The following is an 18,738-nucleotide window of genomic DNA, read 5'->3' on the forward strand; positions in this document are numbered from 1 at the left end:
ATTATGCGCAGATGGGCTTTATCTTATGTGCTGGTGTTTTCAGATTTGCTCTATTGTATTTATAGCTCATCTTGATAAAAAAAAGCCTGCCCAAACCCTACGCTCCAATTAGTCACGCCATAGGTGGAGTAATTTAATCAGGAGAGCATACAGCCCCAGCCGAGAGCCTCCACGCTCAGTCTGGCCAGACTCTTCACACAGATAGAGAGCTCTTCTGCTGAGGTAAGAACCACAGGCACTTGTGTCAATACAGGTAGATTACTAACACCAAATCACACTCGTGAGCAGTGATACAACTACCATCCATCACTAAACCTGTGTTCTCTGTCAGAATCACTCCAATTTGTGCTAGTATCTGTCATGTCAATGCCTCTGTCGTCACGTCTGCTAAATATGTCACCCCTCTAGACCAAAAAAAGCATTAAAAATCAAAAATACAGTAAAAATAGGAATGTTGTGAAATATTATTACAACTTAAAATAACTGTTTTCTATTTGAATGAATGTAATTTATTAATTTTCAATAGTCATTTCTTCAGTCTTCAGTGTCACATGATCCTTCAGAATATGATCATTCTAATATACTCATTTGTTATTTAAAAAAAAAATGTCTTATTATTATCAATGGCGAAAACAGTTGTGCTGCATGATATTTTTGTGGAAACATGATACTATATTTTAAGATTCTTCAATGAATAGAAAGATCAAATGAACAGTATTTTTTAAATTGAAACCTTTTGTAACATTATAAATGTCTTTACTGTCACTTTTAATCAATTTAATGTATCAATTAATAAATAAAACTATTAATTAAAAAATGTAAATTTGAGAAAGTTGAATCTCCTAAAAAAAGTCTGCAACAGTAAAGAATTCGTCTCACAGTGGCTTGGTATTGTGATAACAGATTACCATAGCCATTGTCTGTGACACCCCAAAGACTATGACAGCTATAAATCTCTCTTAAAACATTTATGGAGAAGATAAAAGGCACGGTGGGCATTTATAGAGTCATGATGGGTGGTCAGACTCTTGCCTCACTCTCTCCATGGATATGGATTGAGCTGGAGCAGGAATGGGGGTGTGAAGGTTGTGTGTGGGGCGCGAACACAAGGTCTTAATCTCAGGAGGGTTAGTCTTCCATCCACCTGTCTGGCTTCTCTTTTTAGTGTCGTCTAAAAGCTTTCCATTTATCTTTCCGACCTCTGCTATACTTTAAATTAGCATTGTTTGTGTTATGACACCCGCAAATGTCTCCAAACAGGGCTGAGGATTATAAAAAGAGAGATTATGGAAATACCAAATCATGCCCAAGAGAGATCTTGTTAGAGGAAATCAGTTTAGATCAAGTGTGCTGGTGACAAAATTTCAAAAACAAAAGAGTATTAGCTTAAAAGAAGGTTTTACAAACTGTCAAGAATGATTCAATTGACATACAGGATAACTTTGACATTTAGGCTTTAACATACATGCTTATCCATCTTAATTCTTCAGCTGAATTATTGCCGCTACCACCAAACTTGCTTGAGTGAATGTAGTCTTGTCAGATTTTACAGGGTAGTTTACAGTAATCATAGTGAGGGTTCTATATTTACTGGATTGAAGTGGAGACTGTTTTAAAAAGGGCAATAAAGACAAACAATATTAGAATAACAAGATTTCCTTTGACAACATAAGAGGAAACAGACGAATGAACTATGAAAGTAAAGCCAAGTATCATTATTTAGATCTATTGCACGATATTTTATGAATGAAAAAAAGTTTCTCTCCAAACAATGTTTTCTTTTGCTTGCTTTAGCACATCAGTGTCCTACATTTAGATATGTCTAATGCAAAGTTGTAAGTACTGTACATTTCCAAAAACAGCTCTGGATTTGGAGGCTTACAGAAGTGGTTCTCAACCAAAGGGCAAGGCAAGATTTTGTCTAGTTCAGTACGATGGGAGCAAAAGTGCTAAAAAAAATAAAAAATTAAAATAACATTAGTATTTAGTCACACAATATTCAACAGACTAATTATTAAAAAAAAATATCTTGACCAGTCATGGTCAGGCTTGTGCTTAGAGCCATGGACAACCTATTTCCACAAGAAATTATGGTCAGAATAACCTGCCGTATGCTATTTTGATAGTGTGAAAAGACGTAGAAGGAAACTAATGGAAAGAATTGAGATGTCTTGCCAGTTGGATGGAGAAAGGGAGAAAGCCTGAAGAAGCGAGACAGCAGAAAAGGGCAAGACAAACAGGAAGCAGAAGAGGGGGGAGTGAAGGACTGACTGTGCAAGTCAAAGAATTTTCTTAGAAGGATTTTAAGCAAGAGAGCCGCTTCTCCTGGTTTCCATCTGCTGCCTTTTATGGTAAAACAAGTCGAGGGGGATTTGGTGTAGCTAGTAGTGAAGCCCGGACTGGACGAGGGCTCAGTTAGACACACTCACAACAGGATAGCAGGGAGAGAGCGTGTGCGGGACACTGGGGACGCTTGAGACGGCAGCACACAGCATCACAGGGCTCATGGGAACAATACGCAGAGAGGCTTAACAGGTCCAGGACTCAGACAGACCAGTGAGTAGATGACTTGAATAATTTAGAAGAAATCACAATCTCTCTTTCAATAAAATTCACATATGATACACACTGGACACCAACGTTTCTTTGAATGATTTGCTTTCAGATCAGTCTTAAAATCAGACCAAAGTTATAACAATAGAATAATTTGGCCTATTACAGGAAAGATGGAATATTCTCAGAAACAAGTCCATTCATAGTGATGTTTATAGGTAATTGCATCCATGCCAGCAGAGGCACATTTATGCTGATACACAATATAATGGCTGACAGCTGGAGGTGAGATAACAGGCTGGTTACGATACTATGATGTACTACACTGTGGAATTCCAGTGTGCTCCATCCAGCACTGAGAATGAGTGGCAGACAGTAACTAAGTAAATTTACTTGAGTATTGTACTTAAGTACACTTTTTGAGTATCTGTACTTTACTTGAGTATTATTTTTTCTGGGAACTTATGACTTTAACTTCACTACATTTGAAAGACAAATATTGTTCTTTTCGTTCCACTACATTTCTATCAAGGTCCTCGAAGTAGAAAGTCGTTACTATGTAGCAGCTTTGAAAGTCAGTGGGTGATTTTTTTCTTCTCTAAAACGTGACTCTCTTTTCTTTTTCAGACAGTTTACCAGTAATCACTCTTGTAGGGCTGCATGAAGTGATTTCCCAGCATTTTTTTGAACACTGACCAGCTGGAAATGTAAGTAATAGAGTTGAGTACTTTGTCCGCCTCTGAGAATGACTGATCGTTGTCACCCACGCAGAGAGTGAATCTGACTGATGCTTGAGGTTCTGATGTTATGGTTAGCAACATCTGATATCTCGTTAAACACTAAGACATATTTACTGTATATACCCTCATCTCAAAACATTTCTTTCTATTCAAAAATTTCTTTCTGAATTTTTGTAAAACCATTATCATATAAATTTAATCCATACAGTCCGATGAGGAGTTTAATGTAGAAATGTTGCAAAATGTATGAAATGGGCTCAATAATTTTCTCAATTGGATTATTATCATAACAAATTTGAGTTAGATGTTGAATGGGAAATGTATGTATTTATTATAATTAACAAAAACTAAAACCATAGAAATTAAAATAAACATTAACATATTTAAAAACATATTTTATTTCAGGCCGTATTTCTCATTTTTGTTGAATTTAAGTTGAAGTACTAAAATAACAAAAAAAAAAAAACCTAAATGTAAAACTTAATTCAAACTACATAGAGATACTTTTAAAAATAAAAATAAAATACATTTATAAAAATGCTAGAAATTTTAAATGAAAATAAAAACCTAAAATATAAATAAATCTCATTTCAAAATATGAATAGAAACTAAAATAGCATATCAATAAAAATAAAATAACACTGCTTTAATGATGCATGAATTCCAGAAGTACAACCTGATGATCATGTTCTCCAGCATGATTTGAGCTGATCCAAGGAGCATCTTGAGCTTCAAGCAAGAACATCTGGAAATAATTTCACAATCATTGCATAAGTGACCTGAAAATAGTGAGGAATATATATTTATATATAAATGTATTAAAAATGTAAAAAATATTCAGTTTATTTACAGGTTACAAGACCTAAGATTCCTAAAAATAGAAATCTGAATATCTCACAACATAATAGTTAATTATGGTTTGAGCCTAATAAATATAAACAAAAATTGCAATCATCTTCTCAGAGGTTCTAGCATTTTGGCACATCCCCTCATACTCATACTCTCTATCACAGGACTGAAAGGCAGAAGTAAAGATGACAGAGCGGTATGACTGCCACTACTGTAAGGAGTCTCTGTTTGGGAAGAAGTATGTTCTTCGTGAGGAAAACCCATACTGTGTGAAGTGCTATGAGAGCCTGTACTCCAACACCTGTGAGGAGTGCAAGAAACCCATCGGCTGCAACAGCAGGGTAACATCACTTAACCCATTTGCAGTGCCATATATGAAGTTACATAAAACCAGCCAATCAGATTAAAGCTTGCAGATCTGGAAAGTGCATCAGATGGTCATCAAACAAACTTCAGGTGGTCCATAGGTACTTTTCAATCTCTAATTCAACCAGAATTGTCATCAAAGTATGTCTTTTGCTGCTTTAGGATCTGTCCTACAAGGACCATCACTGGCACGAGGACTGTTTCCATTGCTTCCAGTGCAAGCGCTCACTGGTGGACAAGCCTTTCTCCACTAAAGACGAGCAGCTGCTGTGCACCGAGTGTTATTCTAATGAGTACTCCTCCAAATGCCATGAGTGTAAGAAGACCATCATGCCTGGTAAGACATTCTTCCCTGTGGGAGGAACCATTACCTAAATATCAGTAGAAGTATTTTTTTTTTATATACTCATGCACTCCCATAAAAACATAATTATTCATTTAGCGACACATTCTTTCCACTAAAGCGAAAGAAAACTGCTTCCTTTCACACAGAGTCAATCTTTGCCAAGATCTTGTGAAGAAAGAATAACTGTCATTAGACAGATATATTACAGGCTCATCATGACGTCAAAGCAATATATTAAGTAATCTGCTTAACTGGTAATAAATATTAATTCATAAATCTTCAAAGACAAGTCCTCATGACCATGTAAAAATGTCACACTCTTATTAACTCATCATGTTATATGATCAACCACCCCTTTTATAATATCGTTCAATCAAAATGAATAGATGGATCCAAGGTTAGATTTATTATGTGTGTAGATTAAAGCTGTTTTGGGTGTTTAATTCATGTGATTCAGTTTGTGCTCACAGTCCTGTGGAATGTTCCAGCACTCACTGAGTGAAACGTACAATATTTCAAATCTGGAGCACATGGACTTAAAAAATATGAGCCAGACACTTTAACACAATGAAACTCTGTGCTGTCTCTGTTTACACCACTGCTGGCAGTTTGAGCCATGGCTGGTGTTTATTGAGCTTTCGTCTGGATGTTTTAAAAAAGAATTATACTTTGTCTTCTTAACAGCTAAACTTAACAGCTAAACTACAGATAAAATGGGGAGTACTGTAAACCTGATAACAATTATCCATCATCTGTAACTGATAAAAGACTATACAATCAATATATTATGCTGTAATGATTAATTATATAGAATTTGGGTTACACTTTATTTTAAGGCGTCCTTGTTACAGTGTAATTATACATATAAGTACTGAGTAATATCAATTAACTATATGTACTTACTATATGGTTAGGATTAGGGTTTGGCTTAGGGTTACTTGCTTGTAATTATGCATAATTAATTGTTATTATAATAGTAAGTACATGTAACATGTGTAACAAGGACACCTTAAAATAAAGTGTTACCAGAATTTGTTCATAAAGAATTTGGTATAAACTTTGGAAAAAAAAAAAAGTATATACAAATAGGCCACTTAGTTATTTAAATGTGGCCAAATGCCTATTTGTGTAAACAAGCAAAACAGATAAAGACAAATTAAATACACAATTAAATAAATAAAATGATATTAAGTCCACATGTTTGTATGAATAACGCCTGATGAAGACCCAGTTTAGGTCAAAACATTGTAGTTTATTAAAGTTTTTATGGGAGCATTTTTTTTGAAAACATGAATTCATGAATTAATTTACATTCATCCATAAACTCAATCTCAAAATTGTATTTGTCTACACATACACTACCATTCAAAAATTCGGAGCAAGTAATAAATAATACTTTAACTGAAGGATGAATTCAACTGATTTTTTATTATGAAAAAAAAATGCTGTTCTTTTGAACTTTATATCCATCAAAGATTAGAAAGAAATATTTAGCAGCATAACTGTTTTCAACACTGTTAATAATAAGAAATGCTTCTTGAGCATCAAATCAGTATATTAGAATGATTTCTGAAGTATCACGTGACACTGAAGACTGGAGTAATGATGCTGAACATTCTGTTTCACTGAATACTGTTTTACTATATTTTTGATCAAATAAATGCATCCTTGGTGAGCATTAAGCGACTTTTTTCCAAAAACATTATAAAACAGTACTTACCCCAAACATTTGAATGGTAGTTTACTTCACAAATACCTGAGCTAAATATTAGAATTGGATATAATTATGAGGGCATAGAAAATATCTGATTATCCAGTGTAACGTCATTATAGTTTTATAATATGTACCTTGAGTGTTATGGATCTCAGTATCATTATAACATGCTTCACTTCATAAGCAGACTGTTGTTGTATTTGGAATAAGATGGCTCTCCTCTCTCCCTCAGGCTCCAGGAAGATGGAGCATAAAGGAAACAGCTGGCATGAGACTTGCTTTACCTGCCAGCGCTGCCAGCAGCCGATTGGCACCAAGAGCTTCATCCCCAAAGACAACCATAACTATTGCGTGCCCTGCTACGAAAAGCAGTTTGCCATGCAGTGTGTTCACTGCAAGAAGGTAGAGTGCACAATTGAAGGAACCTACAAACTACAACAAGCTAGGCTACAGGAATTAAACATACAGGCTACAAGTACATTAAACCTTTTAAGACTCCAGTCAACTATGAGTGAAATAGTGTTCTTTGCAATGTGTTAGTGGTATACTGCACATTTTGAAAAATCCAGCTATTCTCTGCCTAAAGATGATCTGCATACTGTATAAAGAGTGAAGAAATCTGTTAATTTGATAGTCAATGTCATCTCCTTCTTCCTTCTCCGTGTAGCCCATCACCACTGGCGGTGTGACGTACCACGACCAGCCGTGGCATAAGGACTGTTTCCTGTGCACTGGCTGTAAGCAGCAGCTCTCTGGCCAGCGCTTCACCTCTCGTGATGACTTTGCCTACTGCCTTAACTGCTTCTGCAACTTGTATGCCAAGAAATGTGCCTCTTGCACCACCCCCATCAGTGGTATGTACAAGCTAACAAATAAAACTATAAATAGAAATAGCTTCTATACAGAAATACCTCAATTATGTTAAAACCGATAATGCATGGTGGTTTGAAATCAGGGTTGTGTGCCAGTCAGAATTAAATTGAGAATGAGTTTTAAATTCCTTGAATATAAAATGTAGCACAGTGTTGTTATTGTTAACTAGAATTTAAACTACTATAATTATTTGCGTTAACTGAAATACAACTGAAATATAAATATTAGATTAAAAACTTATAAAACTTAAAATTAGAATTGTTGTCTTGGCAACTAACTGAAATAAAATATGTTTGAGCTGAACTAAAACGGGAAAAAAAGCTAAATAGGACTATTTAAAAACATAAATAAAAACGAAAAAGCACATAAAGTTACTAAAACAAACACATCACAATGAAAACTGAACTGAAAAAGTTAAGCTAATTAAAAATATTAATGCTAAAATAGTATATATAAGTAATAATAAAATAACACTGGTGTAGCAAACAGGATGCAGAATTATAATTTGAATTTAAGGATGTTGAATTGAAATGGAATTAAATTGATAAAGTGTAATATGTGACCCTGGAGCACAAAACCAGTCTTAAGTCGCTGGGGTATATTTGTAGCAATAGCCAAAAAAACTTTGTATGGGTCAAAATTGTCAATTTTTATTTTATGCCAAAAATCATTAGGCCATTAAGTAAACATCATGTTCTATGAAGATATTTTGTAAATTCCCTACCGTAAATATATCAAAACTTAATTTTTGATGAGTAATATGCATTGCTAAGAACTTCCTTTGGACAACTTTAAAGGCGATTTTCTCAATATTTTGATTTTTTTGCACCCTCAGATTCCAGATTTTCAAATAGTTGTATCTCAGCCAAATATTGTCCTATCCCAACAAACCATACATCAATGGAAAGCTTATTTATTCAGATGATGTATAAATCTCAATTTTGAAAAAATGACACTTAAGACTGGTTTTGTGGTCCAGGGTCTCATATTTAATGACAGATTTCATTATTTATATATCGTTATGTACACTATATATAATTTTAGTACTTTTAAAGTCACTTTAATAATACATTGTCTCATTATATTTCATAAATCAATTTTCATTTATTGGACCAGAATGTTCCCCGAAGCTGCAAAACTCCTCAACAGAAATTCCTATTTCAACATCCCGTGGCACACGGCCAATTTAAATTACAAAAACTGAAAGGAATGAAATTCTCAAATTCTGAATTTTGCTCAACCCCCATTTCAAAAAGTTGCTAGCACTCATAACCTGTTTGTCACATAGGACTCGGAGGAAGCAAGTACATCTCCTTTGAGGAGCGCCAGTGGCACAACGACTGTTTCAACTGCAAGAAGTGCTCAGTGTCTCTGGTGGGCAGAGGTTTCCTCACTGAGAGAGATGACATCCTGTGTCCCGAGTGTGGCAAAGACATGTGAAAGCGTGCAAGGAAAAATGCAAACATGCATGACACTTAACATGTTAAACCAAAGCATGAAACAGTGTGAGCAATGAATACATTTAGGTACTCCATGGAAACATAGTAAACATTGTTGAAGCAAAGATTATAATAGTGTATGAATAGCAAGAGGCAGATTTTCTTTATTTCAGGAGAGATATTTCAGCTTGCTTTAACTTGAAGACTGAAGAAGAGAATTGATTCTAAAGATTAAACTGACAAATGTGAGGATAATTACCATTATTATCTCTATTAAATGTCTAACTGGCTCTCTGATATGTTGGATAACCCTAACTTGCAAAAAGTATTTTGGTCTTTTTGTGTATCTAACAGTTAAGGATGAATTCTAAATAAAGTACATTTAATGCAATATCAATAAAGCTTATTAAAACAAATTGAATGCATGTTGTTTTGTTTCTCTAATTGAATGACATGAACTGGACTATTGCACTAGCAAGCACTCAGTACAGATCAAACGATAAAACAGGACAATAGAACCACCTAGTGTTCACAATGCCCATGCAACACAATGTGCATCCTCTTATCATGGCATATGCTAAATTAATGTTGTCAGTTAGTCAGTCATGATCTTAAAAGCTTTTGATGTACAATAGGCTTTAAGTTCATGCTTTAATGCTTGAAATTAGTACTGCATACAAATGTAAATTGTGTCCAAGTATCAATTTCTTGGAGTAGGAGCACATAGTGAAGGGAAAGCAGTCAAAGAGTGTCCAGTATACATGGGAACTCCTTAAATCTCACATTTAAAAGCAATGTGTAAAAGCATCCCGGGATGCACCTAATGAAGTGGGCTGAGTGCATGTAGAAAGTACAGCTGGAATTTAGACAAAAGGTTGTTCCACAAACCACTTGGTTACAAATAATTAATATCCATTTGTACCATTTTATAGTTCTGATGATTAAGAATAGTTTCAACATTTAAGAATAATAGTATAGCATAAGTAGGTGTGTTTAAACTTTTACAGGAGTGCACATTGCAATGATAGGATTTGGTTATAGGAATTCAGGAAAACATGCAAACTTTTCTCCTGGGAAGGAGAAAAGTTTGCAATGAGCTGGACGATGGCATCACTGAATCAATGATGAACTGACTTTTAGACACTGACTGTCCTCTTGCACTATTGACACACTATTTTCCTGTTTAATGCTGTGAAGCTGCTTTGACACAATCTGTACTGTGCTATATAAATAAAGGTGACTTGACTTGAAGGAAAAATGTTTCGTTCTGTGATTTCAATGTCTCCTCTGGGACAAAAACCTGAGAAGCAACTGCATGGAAAACAAGCATCTCTAATAAGAGGCAGTAGAGTGTTTGAAAGCAGAATAGAGAGAGAGATGAGTGAGAGAATGAGTGAGCTGATAGATAGAGAGAGTGTGAGCTGACAAGAGCGAAAGAGAACAAAGTGGAAGTTCTGTGAGCTCTGACTGGAGATACTAGACCTACACGGGAATGAGACAATGCTGAAAAGATGAGGCGAACAAATCTAGCAGCACAATACGAGCCATAATTGTGGAAAAACAGGTAATTGGCCAAAACACATAAAGGCTTCCCGCAATTTACTCATTATGACCATTGAGGTTATTGTCAGGAAATTCCAGCCAAAGCCTGGATCAAGAACAACCAGGATTGTGCACCATTTAGAACTGAATGTCATTTAAATTCATTCATCAAAACTCCAAAAACCTTGGTAGATTTGAAATGAGTTATTGTCATTCGAATTTACTGTTCAAAAGTTTTAGAGTGCAAACAACTGCTTAAAATTGACAGCAAAGTCGGCGCTTCGGGCATCCTGAGTTCAAGTCCTGGCTCCCGGACCTTTCCCGATCCTGCCCCCCTCTATCTCACACTTCGATTACTATCCTATCAAAATAAAGGCATAAAACGCCAACAATAAATAAAAAATGACAGCAAAGACTTATATATTAAGACTTAACAATTATAATGTTACAAAATATATTTATTTGAAATAAATGCTATTGTTTTGGACTTTATATTCATCAAAGAATCCTGAAAAAAAACGTCTTACGACTTCCACAAAAACATTAGGCAGCACAACTTTTCGCAAGATTGATAATACGAAGTCATGTTTCTTCAACAGCAAAACAGTATATTAGAATTTCAGAAGGATCATGTGACACTGAAGACTGGAGTAATGATGATGAAAATTCAGCTTTGCCATCACAGAAATAAATTATTAATGTTTTACAATTTTGCTGTTTTTATTGCATTAAATGCAAAAAAAAACCTACCAACCCCAAACTGTCAACTGTATTGTACATGTAACAAAGCAGGACAGCTATGGAATTCATATATCATACATATTTAATAAATAAACTTTTAATTTATGGATTTTTTACAGTACATTTTAGTTTGACTGATCCAGTATTAACTTGAGTGTATTATACTTTTTATAATATTATAATTTTGGGGGTAATTCCAGACTTAAAAACGTAAAAAAAAGAATAGCAAAAAAACATTATCAGTGCTCTCAGCCGTTTATTTTATCAGGCTTGTTGTCACTAAAAACATTCCAAGCAGTTCAATAAAAACTCAATTCATAATGTCTAGAAAAGACCACCACTAAAACACTGACATGTGAAACACCCTTCATATTGCTTTCTCAATTAAATACATCAATGCATGATGCAACACACATCACAACTGAATTTTGGCACTGTGGGGGAATTTACCTGATATTGGGCAAAGCACTTGGACAGGCCTATCCCGATCTAAAACACTGATCAATGCAAACATTTTATTGGAGAAAAGAGATTTCTTCAAAATGCCACTCAGTTCAAGCACATCCAGTTACTCTGAATACTCCTATGTCAGTACATAGGCACAGCAGACATCCGACACAGACCAACGGAAAGCATGTCCATCTTCCATCCATTTCCTCTTAGTGGGTTTGATTCACCAACATGATTCACTCACAACGGAAAGTTTGTTCATTGCAAGAAAGATATTTCTATGAACATATTGCTAAAAAAAGTGAAAAACTGATCAGTCTAACATAAAACTGCTAGGGATGTCTCAGTTCCTTCACCACACATCAAGTCAAAAGCCGATGCGTTGCCTAGTGTGAAATGAACCAGAGGGTCACATTTCACAAGTCACCTTTCCTGAGGCTGGTAAGTAAAGATGAAAGTGACAACTTGAGATGTGTGACAAGAACCCATCTTTCAAATTCATGTGTCTCATCATGAGTCTCTCTTTGCCTCAGAGACCCAGCAGACAATGTCAGTGGCGTTAACCGTTCATCCTAGATGACTTCACAGATTATGGCCATGTGATATGTTGAATCTTTTTCTTTGTATCAGGTGACTTAATGTCCTTCTGCCACAAAAAAATAAAAGAATTAATAACAGAAAACCTAAAAGATTCACTCTTATCTACACCACACAACACCTGCCAAGTTAAATAAGCGCTTTTTCATGGTGTTAGTTTGATACTCACACTAGTGTTGGCTTCTCCATCGCTGGGGGACGTGCGTTTTAGCTTCGACGTGGTATTGTTTGAATGTACCGAGGAGTTGGCAGTTTTAGAGTGATTACAGGGGCTCTTGGGACTGGCCCCTGGTGATGACACTGGGGTCTTGTTAGAGGAATCTGAGGAAGAGCAGTTTGTAGAGGTCCCAGAGAGCTTGCGTATGGGGTTTGTAAGATTGATGCTGGAAACCGGGGGCTTTAGTCGGTCTGTGGTGACAGGTGCTGGTGAAGGATCAAGTTTCTTCAGCTTAACACTGCCAGTGTTAGTAGAGCTGCCGTCAAACACAATCAACGGCCTCTTCCTGTCATTATCAGCGCTTGAACTGAAACCAAACAGAGTTATAATATAAAGGAAACAACTTTGGACATTTTCATTCAGGTGCATAACAGCAATAAAAATATATATAAATATAAAATAGCCATAAAAATATAAAATATTATATTATTACTCACAATTTCTTCTCGAACAAATTATTATTATTTTAATTCTGCATATTCTGAGCTGTGCATCAAGTTCAGTTAAGAAGCATGCAACCAATCAAGTTTTTTCATCAAACAAGCAACGGCAATGAGATTTCAAAGCTTCAGCAAAAAGAAAGCGCATCAGTTATTATTACAAAGCTGTCTGGAGTTAAATATTTCAGAATAATGACCATTCCACATTTGTATGCATGCATGTATAGCACGTATAGTATGTACTTGCATAAACTAGTGTTCAAAAGTTTGGGTGGGTATTTATTTATTTTTTTAAATACATGTTTTAGAAAGTCCTCTGTATGTTCGCCAAGGCTGCATTTAACAGTAATATTGTGAATTATTATTAAAATTTAAAAGAACTGTTTACTATTATTTGATATATTTTAAAATAGAATTTATTTCTGTGATGGCAAAGCTGAATTTTTAGCAGCAAGTCTTCAGTGTCACATGATCCTTCAGAAATCATTCTAATACGCTGATTTGGCACTCAAAAAACATTTCTTATCATTATCAATGTTAGAAACAGTTGTGTTGTGGAAACCATGATACAATTTTTCAGGACTCTTTAATGAATAGAAAGTTCAAAAGAACGCCATTTAAAAAAATAATGTTTTTGTAACACTTTTGATCAATTTAATACAGCCGTCCTGAATAAAAGTATGCATTTCTTAAAAAAAACCCCACGATGGATGGGAGTCAATTACATTAGATTCAATTTAATAAATGAGAGAATGATCCTTCAAGCATTTGCTGTGAGAGAGTGTGCAGCACCTGCTGGCGGAGCTCGGCCGCGCTCGGCTTCTCTCCATCCTCCTCCCCCAGCGGCCGCCGGGCAGATCCCTCTGCGGGAGAGGAATGACATGCCGCAGGTACAGATCTGTGAGCCGCTCACGGTCCTCATCATCACCCACTGCAATCTTCCTCTGAAACACAACAGGCACTATTCGTTTGCTGCTGTTCAGTTACTGTTTATTTCATCATTCCTTAGACTTCAGGATTACTTACTAGATCTGATAAACTTATAGCTACTTTACAGCTCACCAAAATCAACTATATATGATTATTATTATGTTCATACAAGAAACAAGCACGTTATGCGATGTAACGTTAGTCTGTAACAACCCGACAGTTTCATGTGGCTCCTAATCTCACCTCGTGTAACATAAACTGAATGAACTCGTGAGAAAGAAGCTCTGGATGAAGCAGAAGGTCGATTTTGGAAATATCTCCAGCATTTGATGTGGGGGGTTTCGTTCTGTCTGCCCTGTGTGACGCCATGTTTCTCATCGCTTTCCGGAGAGCGCAGGAAGAAGCGCTTTCGTGAGATGCGTTCAACAGCGCTTGACCATTACTGCCACCTCCAGTAAAATGTGTGTTAGGACAGAATGAAACAGAATCATCTTCATTAAGATCGAGTCAACGCATGAGCGAATTTGACTTATTTTTCAATCAAAATAAAAGACTTTTACTCATATGACAAAGTTGTTTCATATTCACACCTGCTTTTGCACATGGATGTACAGCCCCAAAAGAACTTCAATCCATGTTACTGATGGATGGAATGAACAGACAATTAATAGGCAGATATTTGGCCATTTACAGCTATAAGCACAGGGTGATAACCATATCAACTAAACATTTTATTTATTTGTTGTGCATATTGTGTATTTCACTTCATCTATTTTGTGTATCTTATTAGCTAACAGGATATGTTATTACATCTATAGGCATTACATTGGCCATCCGCCACTCTGCTCTCTTGACACTGATAGCCTACCAGCTTTTGTCACAGGAAAACGTATTGGTCAACCAATTTTTCAGTATCGACAGGTTTCTATATTGACAGTATTTATACAGGCGTATAGTTCCCAAGTCACTGATTAATAATAATAATAATAATAATAATAATAAAACTAAAACTGACAATCTGCAATTGTGGCTTTACTGACAATGCCACATTTATAAAGATAATACATTCCAAATGAAAGATTTCAGGAATGGTTTGAGTGTCTATGATGTTTTATGCAAATTGCATGAACAAAATTCTTCAGTCAAACTGGTAAAATTAATGAAAACAGCATGTATAAATCATAAATCTATTGTGAAACCTAAGACTTTCACTTTTATATTAAAAAAACTTTATGGACAACATGCATGCAGTTCAACTCCCACCAGTCCTGCAGTTTCATTTTGGGACTGGTTTTCAAGGCAAACTCAAGGTGGTTAAGATTACTGACAAGCATAGCTTTAACGTGGGAGAATATATCATATATTTGAAATTGATATGAAAAAGGTCATGGGTTTGTTACCCAGTGGGTTGCACAGAGAGAAAAAATGTACAGCTTGAGTGCACTGTAAGTTGCTTTGCTTAAAAATGTCTGCCAAATGCATAAAATATGAAAAAAAAAAACTCACTTAATCATGAATAAATTCTGTCAAAAATGTCCAGTAAATCACCAGTTTAGTTACTTTATTTGCCAATTTTTTGTTTTTACAAAATTGCAGAACATGTAAAATCTTTCCAACAGAAAAATAAAGAAATGACCTATAGTTCAGGAACATATATGAATATTGCTTTGATGAATTTCAGATAGCAGATGCTGTTTCCTTCATCACTGCTGATTATGACCGGAGGAGTTATTTGTCAAGTATTCAATTCATAAGTGTTCAATCATCATATCTAAACATCATCTTCCTTTCGTGGTCAGTTTGAAGCATACTTTGGTGCAAATCCTAGACAGAAGACTGGGTCTCACTGCTGCACACATAGATGTTGCTGGGTCTTATACGCCTGCGACTTCGCCCAGGAATCTTGGGACAGAGATGACAGGTCTTGGGCATGAACTCCAGGCAGGCTTCACGAAACTTTCGGATTCTCCAGCAGTATATCACCGGGTTGAAGACCGCTTTGAGGTAACTCAACCACAGTGCCCCGATGCTGATGGGATAAAAGGCCGGGCTGAGGTAGAAGCGTCTACTGAACACCGCCAGCAAACTCACCACAGTATGTGGCAGCCAACACACGGAGAAGCCAATGAACAGGATGAGGATGGTGGTGAAGGCCCTGGTTTTGAAACTCATGTCCACATTGACTTGGGGTCGCTGCAGACCAGTTAAACCCAACTTGCTGATGTGGTTGATAGCGACGCTGCCTTCGCAGGTGTGATTGTGGATGCGCAGTGCATTGTGTCGAACCGTGTTGAGAATACACAGATAGCAATACAACATCACACCAAATGGCGCAAAAAACACAGCGACCGCAAGCAGAACCGTGTAAGCCCGGTCCGCCAGTGATTCACTGTATCCCAGAATGCATTGCGGTACTTGCGCCCCGATCCCAGCTGTCCTCCAGCCGACAACAGACGGTAGGGACACGCAAAGCGACAGAGCCCATGACGCGGCGATAAGGATTTTCGCCCGATGGGGCGTTAGCTTGTCCTGACGCTGAACTATAATGAGGAACCGATCGACGCTGATGATCAGAAGGATGGACACACCTTCTAGAACAAACAGCCAGTACAGCATGATGGATATGCGGCAGAATCCCACTCCAAAGCTCCAGTCTGTAGTTGCGAGAGTGACGGCGGTGAATGGCATGCATAGCAGCGACAGCATGATGTCAGAAAAAGCCAGTGTGGCCAGGAGCAGATTAATCGCTGAACGCATGGCTGGCTTCTGATACACTATCAGACACACAATGGCATTGCCAAGAAAACCAATGGTGATCATGAAGATCATGATGGCAGCCAGTGCCACCCTGAGAGTGGTGGGCATAAGGGCAGTATCAGACTCTTGCATCTCAGTTTCTTCTGGTTCAAGAAGACCACACCCCTCCAATGAGCTGCCATTACATTTAAACATGGCAGCTATTACCAGGTATCATCCATCCAAGGCTGGAAAGTCATAGCTAAATCTTTGCCACTGTCCTGTGAGATCCCATTATTTGAATTCCTCTCAACACTGAAGACACTGTAAATCATTACCTGCAACAGAAGACCATAAGTGTGTGGTATATTAATAATATGCATACATTCATTTACACTACCGTTCAAATGTTTAGGGTCAGTACAATTTTTTTTAAATACTATTATTCAGCAAGGATGGATTAAATTGATAAAAAACCTTCTATTCATCAAAGAATCCTGGGGAAAAATGTATCACGGTTTCCACAAAAATATTAAACAGAACAACTGTTTTTAACAATGATAGTAATAAGAAATATTTCCTGAGCTGCAAATCAGCATATTAAAATGATTTCTGAAGGATCATGACACTGAAGACTGGAGTAATGACTGCTGAAATTAGCTTTGCTAACACAGGAATAAATAAAATAAATTACACTTTTTTTAAAATATAATCAAATAGAAAACAGTTATTTAAAATTGTAATAATATTTCACAATATTACAGTTTTTACTGTATTTCTGATCAAATAAATGCAGCCTTGGTGAGCATAACACGTTTTACAAAAAAGAAAAGAAAAAAAAAGTCACAAAATGCAATTACATTATCATCCAGCTCATTATAAAAAGTTGGATATATAAATATGTCCGCCAACATCTAGTATACTCCCGTAGTGCGATATATACTATATAGCAAATCTCAATGGCAATCACAAAATGTCAACTATTTATCACCCAGCTCTAATCTGCTTAATGCAACTATAAGGCATGATGATATGAAGATATTATAGACACCAATATCATGATTGTCTTTAAAGATGCTTCGAACAAATTGAGAAAAGCGTTACACAAATAAATTCGACTTGACTTGATTTAAAAGGTTTTTCTAAACATCTTTTGTGTTCTGCTGAAGAATGAAAATCATACAGGTTTAAAAAGACATGAAGGTAAGTAAATCATGACAGAATTTTCATTTTTGGGTGAACTATCCCTTTAAGAGCACAGAGGTGCTATCTGTGAAAGGATTTCAGTGGCTGACATTTTTCTGACACCACATGAGAATTGCATAATCAGCAAAGACATGGCTTTTTGCTTAAACATATGTAGAGCAATCTGCGCGCAGCACAATATGAGCAATATGGTGAGCACATACAAACCACAATCATCATGTTTACAGATGAAAGAGGGAATGATGCTCACTCAGAGGATGCTGCTGTTGCCATGGTTACACTGGGCTGATCTTTGCTAAGGATAGTGCAGATATAAAGGGGAATGTAAATTCCAAGAATTCATCACACGTCTCTGCATGTCATCCTCTGACACCTCCATTGTCCTATAAAAGACCAGAATACCTGCAAAACACACAGCAGGGCAGTTACACATACATAATTTCAGCTTTATAAATGTTGGTGTCAATCTATTTAAAAACTCCCATGTAATTCCCAGTATATGGAGACTACAAAATAATACAATCCATTGGGCATTAATAGGTCATTATCAGCATGTGATATTTAAGGTTTTTGGGCATAGTGTGGATCAGACACTGGGGTACAGGTGACAACACAAGTTGATATGACAGACAGAAGCATGGGAATCAAGTAATAGTATCTAAATATCCTATGAAATATGCAGAATTCTGTTTTGTACAATGAAATGTACTATGGAATATAAAATATGTGAAAAATATAATAATGGAATAACAACAAAATAAGAATAAATATACAATGAAATACGTGTTATGTACAATTAAATATATATGTAATGTAGTGTACAACACAATGTAGTATATGCATTCATGTAAATTCTGTACAATGAGTATTTCACAAATAGCTGACAATAAAAATACCTGTTGTTTCAACATGGTAGACAGTAAAAAGTTATCAACTAATACAACATCCGCAAATCATTCTCACTCGTAAGTCTTGGTCATGGCTGTCTCTTAGATGTTG

The 18,738-nt window shown here is 36.1% G+C and overlaps 3 protein-coding genes across 4 annotated transcripts in view; 1 reads left to right on the forward strand and 2 right to left on the reverse strand.

Annotated features, from left to right (window-relative positions):
• The window catches only part of LOC107676461 (ashwin-like), an 18,279-nt gene extending 4,044 nt beyond the window's left edge, over positions 1-14,235 (reverse strand). Inside the window, exons 1-5 of one of the 2 annotated variants that reach the window (XR_001632741.1) lie at positions 14,041-14,235; positions 13,660-13,811; positions 12,380-12,734; positions 11,599-12,259; positions 10,175-10,180 (exon numbers count right to left, since the gene is read on the reverse strand). Coding sequence is in view for 1 of the 2 variants with exons in the window: in XM_016471016.1 (XP_016326502.1) it covers positions 12,203-12,259; positions 12,380-12,734; positions 13,660-13,811; positions 14,041-14,175 (699 nt within the window). In the remaining variant the exon portion in view is untranslated. Of the gene's footprint in view, positions 1-10,174; positions 10,181-11,387; positions 12,260-12,379; positions 12,735-13,659; positions 13,812-14,040 lie in introns of those variants that run through there. The other variant, XM_016471016.1, reaches the window with a different exon arrangement.
• LOC107676452 (four and a half LIM domains protein 2) lies at positions 2,251-9,439 on the forward strand. The gene is made up of 6 exons (XM_016471003.1): positions 2,251-2,556; positions 4,307-4,483; positions 4,671-4,845; positions 6,801-6,970; positions 7,236-7,422; positions 8,730-9,439. Exons 2-6 carry the CDS (start codon positions 4,328-4,330, stop codon positions 8,879-8,881), a joined length of 840 nt encoding a protein of 279 aa, XP_016326489.1. The 5' UTR covers positions 2,251-2,556; positions 4,307-4,327; the 3' UTR covers positions 8,882-9,439.
• Positions 14,236-15,523: 1,288 nt separating the features above from the next.
• LOC107676540 (high-affinity lysophosphatidic acid receptor-like) lies at positions 15,524-16,772 on the reverse strand. The gene has a single exon (XM_016471112.1). The coding sequence runs from the start codon at positions 16,747-16,749 to the stop codon at positions 15,622-15,624; it is 1,128 nt and encodes a 375-aa protein (XP_016326598.1). The 5' UTR covers positions 16,750-16,772; the 3' UTR covers positions 15,524-15,621.
• Between the last annotated feature and the right edge of the window lie 1,966 nt (positions 16,773-18,738).

Source organism: Sinocyclocheilus anshuiensis, unplaced genomic scaffold, assembly GCF_001515605.1.
Source record: "Sinocyclocheilus anshuiensis isolate Anshui unplaced genomic scaffold, SAMN03320099.WGS_v1.1 scaffold1126, whole genome shotgun sequence".
Classification (NCBI taxonomy): domain Eukaryota; kingdom Metazoa; phylum Chordata; class Actinopteri; order Cypriniformes; family Cyprinidae; genus Sinocyclocheilus; species Sinocyclocheilus anshuiensis.

Coding starts and splice junctions, on each gene's coding strand:
- LOC107676540 (XM_016471112.1), bottom strand. CDS start 16,749: ATGTTTAAATGTAATGGCAGCTCATTGGAGGGGTGTGGTCTTCTTGAA.
- LOC107676452 (XM_016471003.1), top strand. CDS start 4,328: ATGACAGAGCGGTATGACTGCCACTACTGTAAGGAGTCTCTGTTTGGG. Junction 6,971..7,235: donor AGTGTGTTCACTGCAAGAAG/GTAGAGTGCACA, acceptor TTCTCCGTGTAG/CCCATCACCACTGGCGGTGT. Junction 7,423..8,729: donor TTGCACCACCCCCATCAGTG/GTATGTACAAGC, acceptor TTTGTCACATAG/GACTCGGAGGAAGCAAGTAC.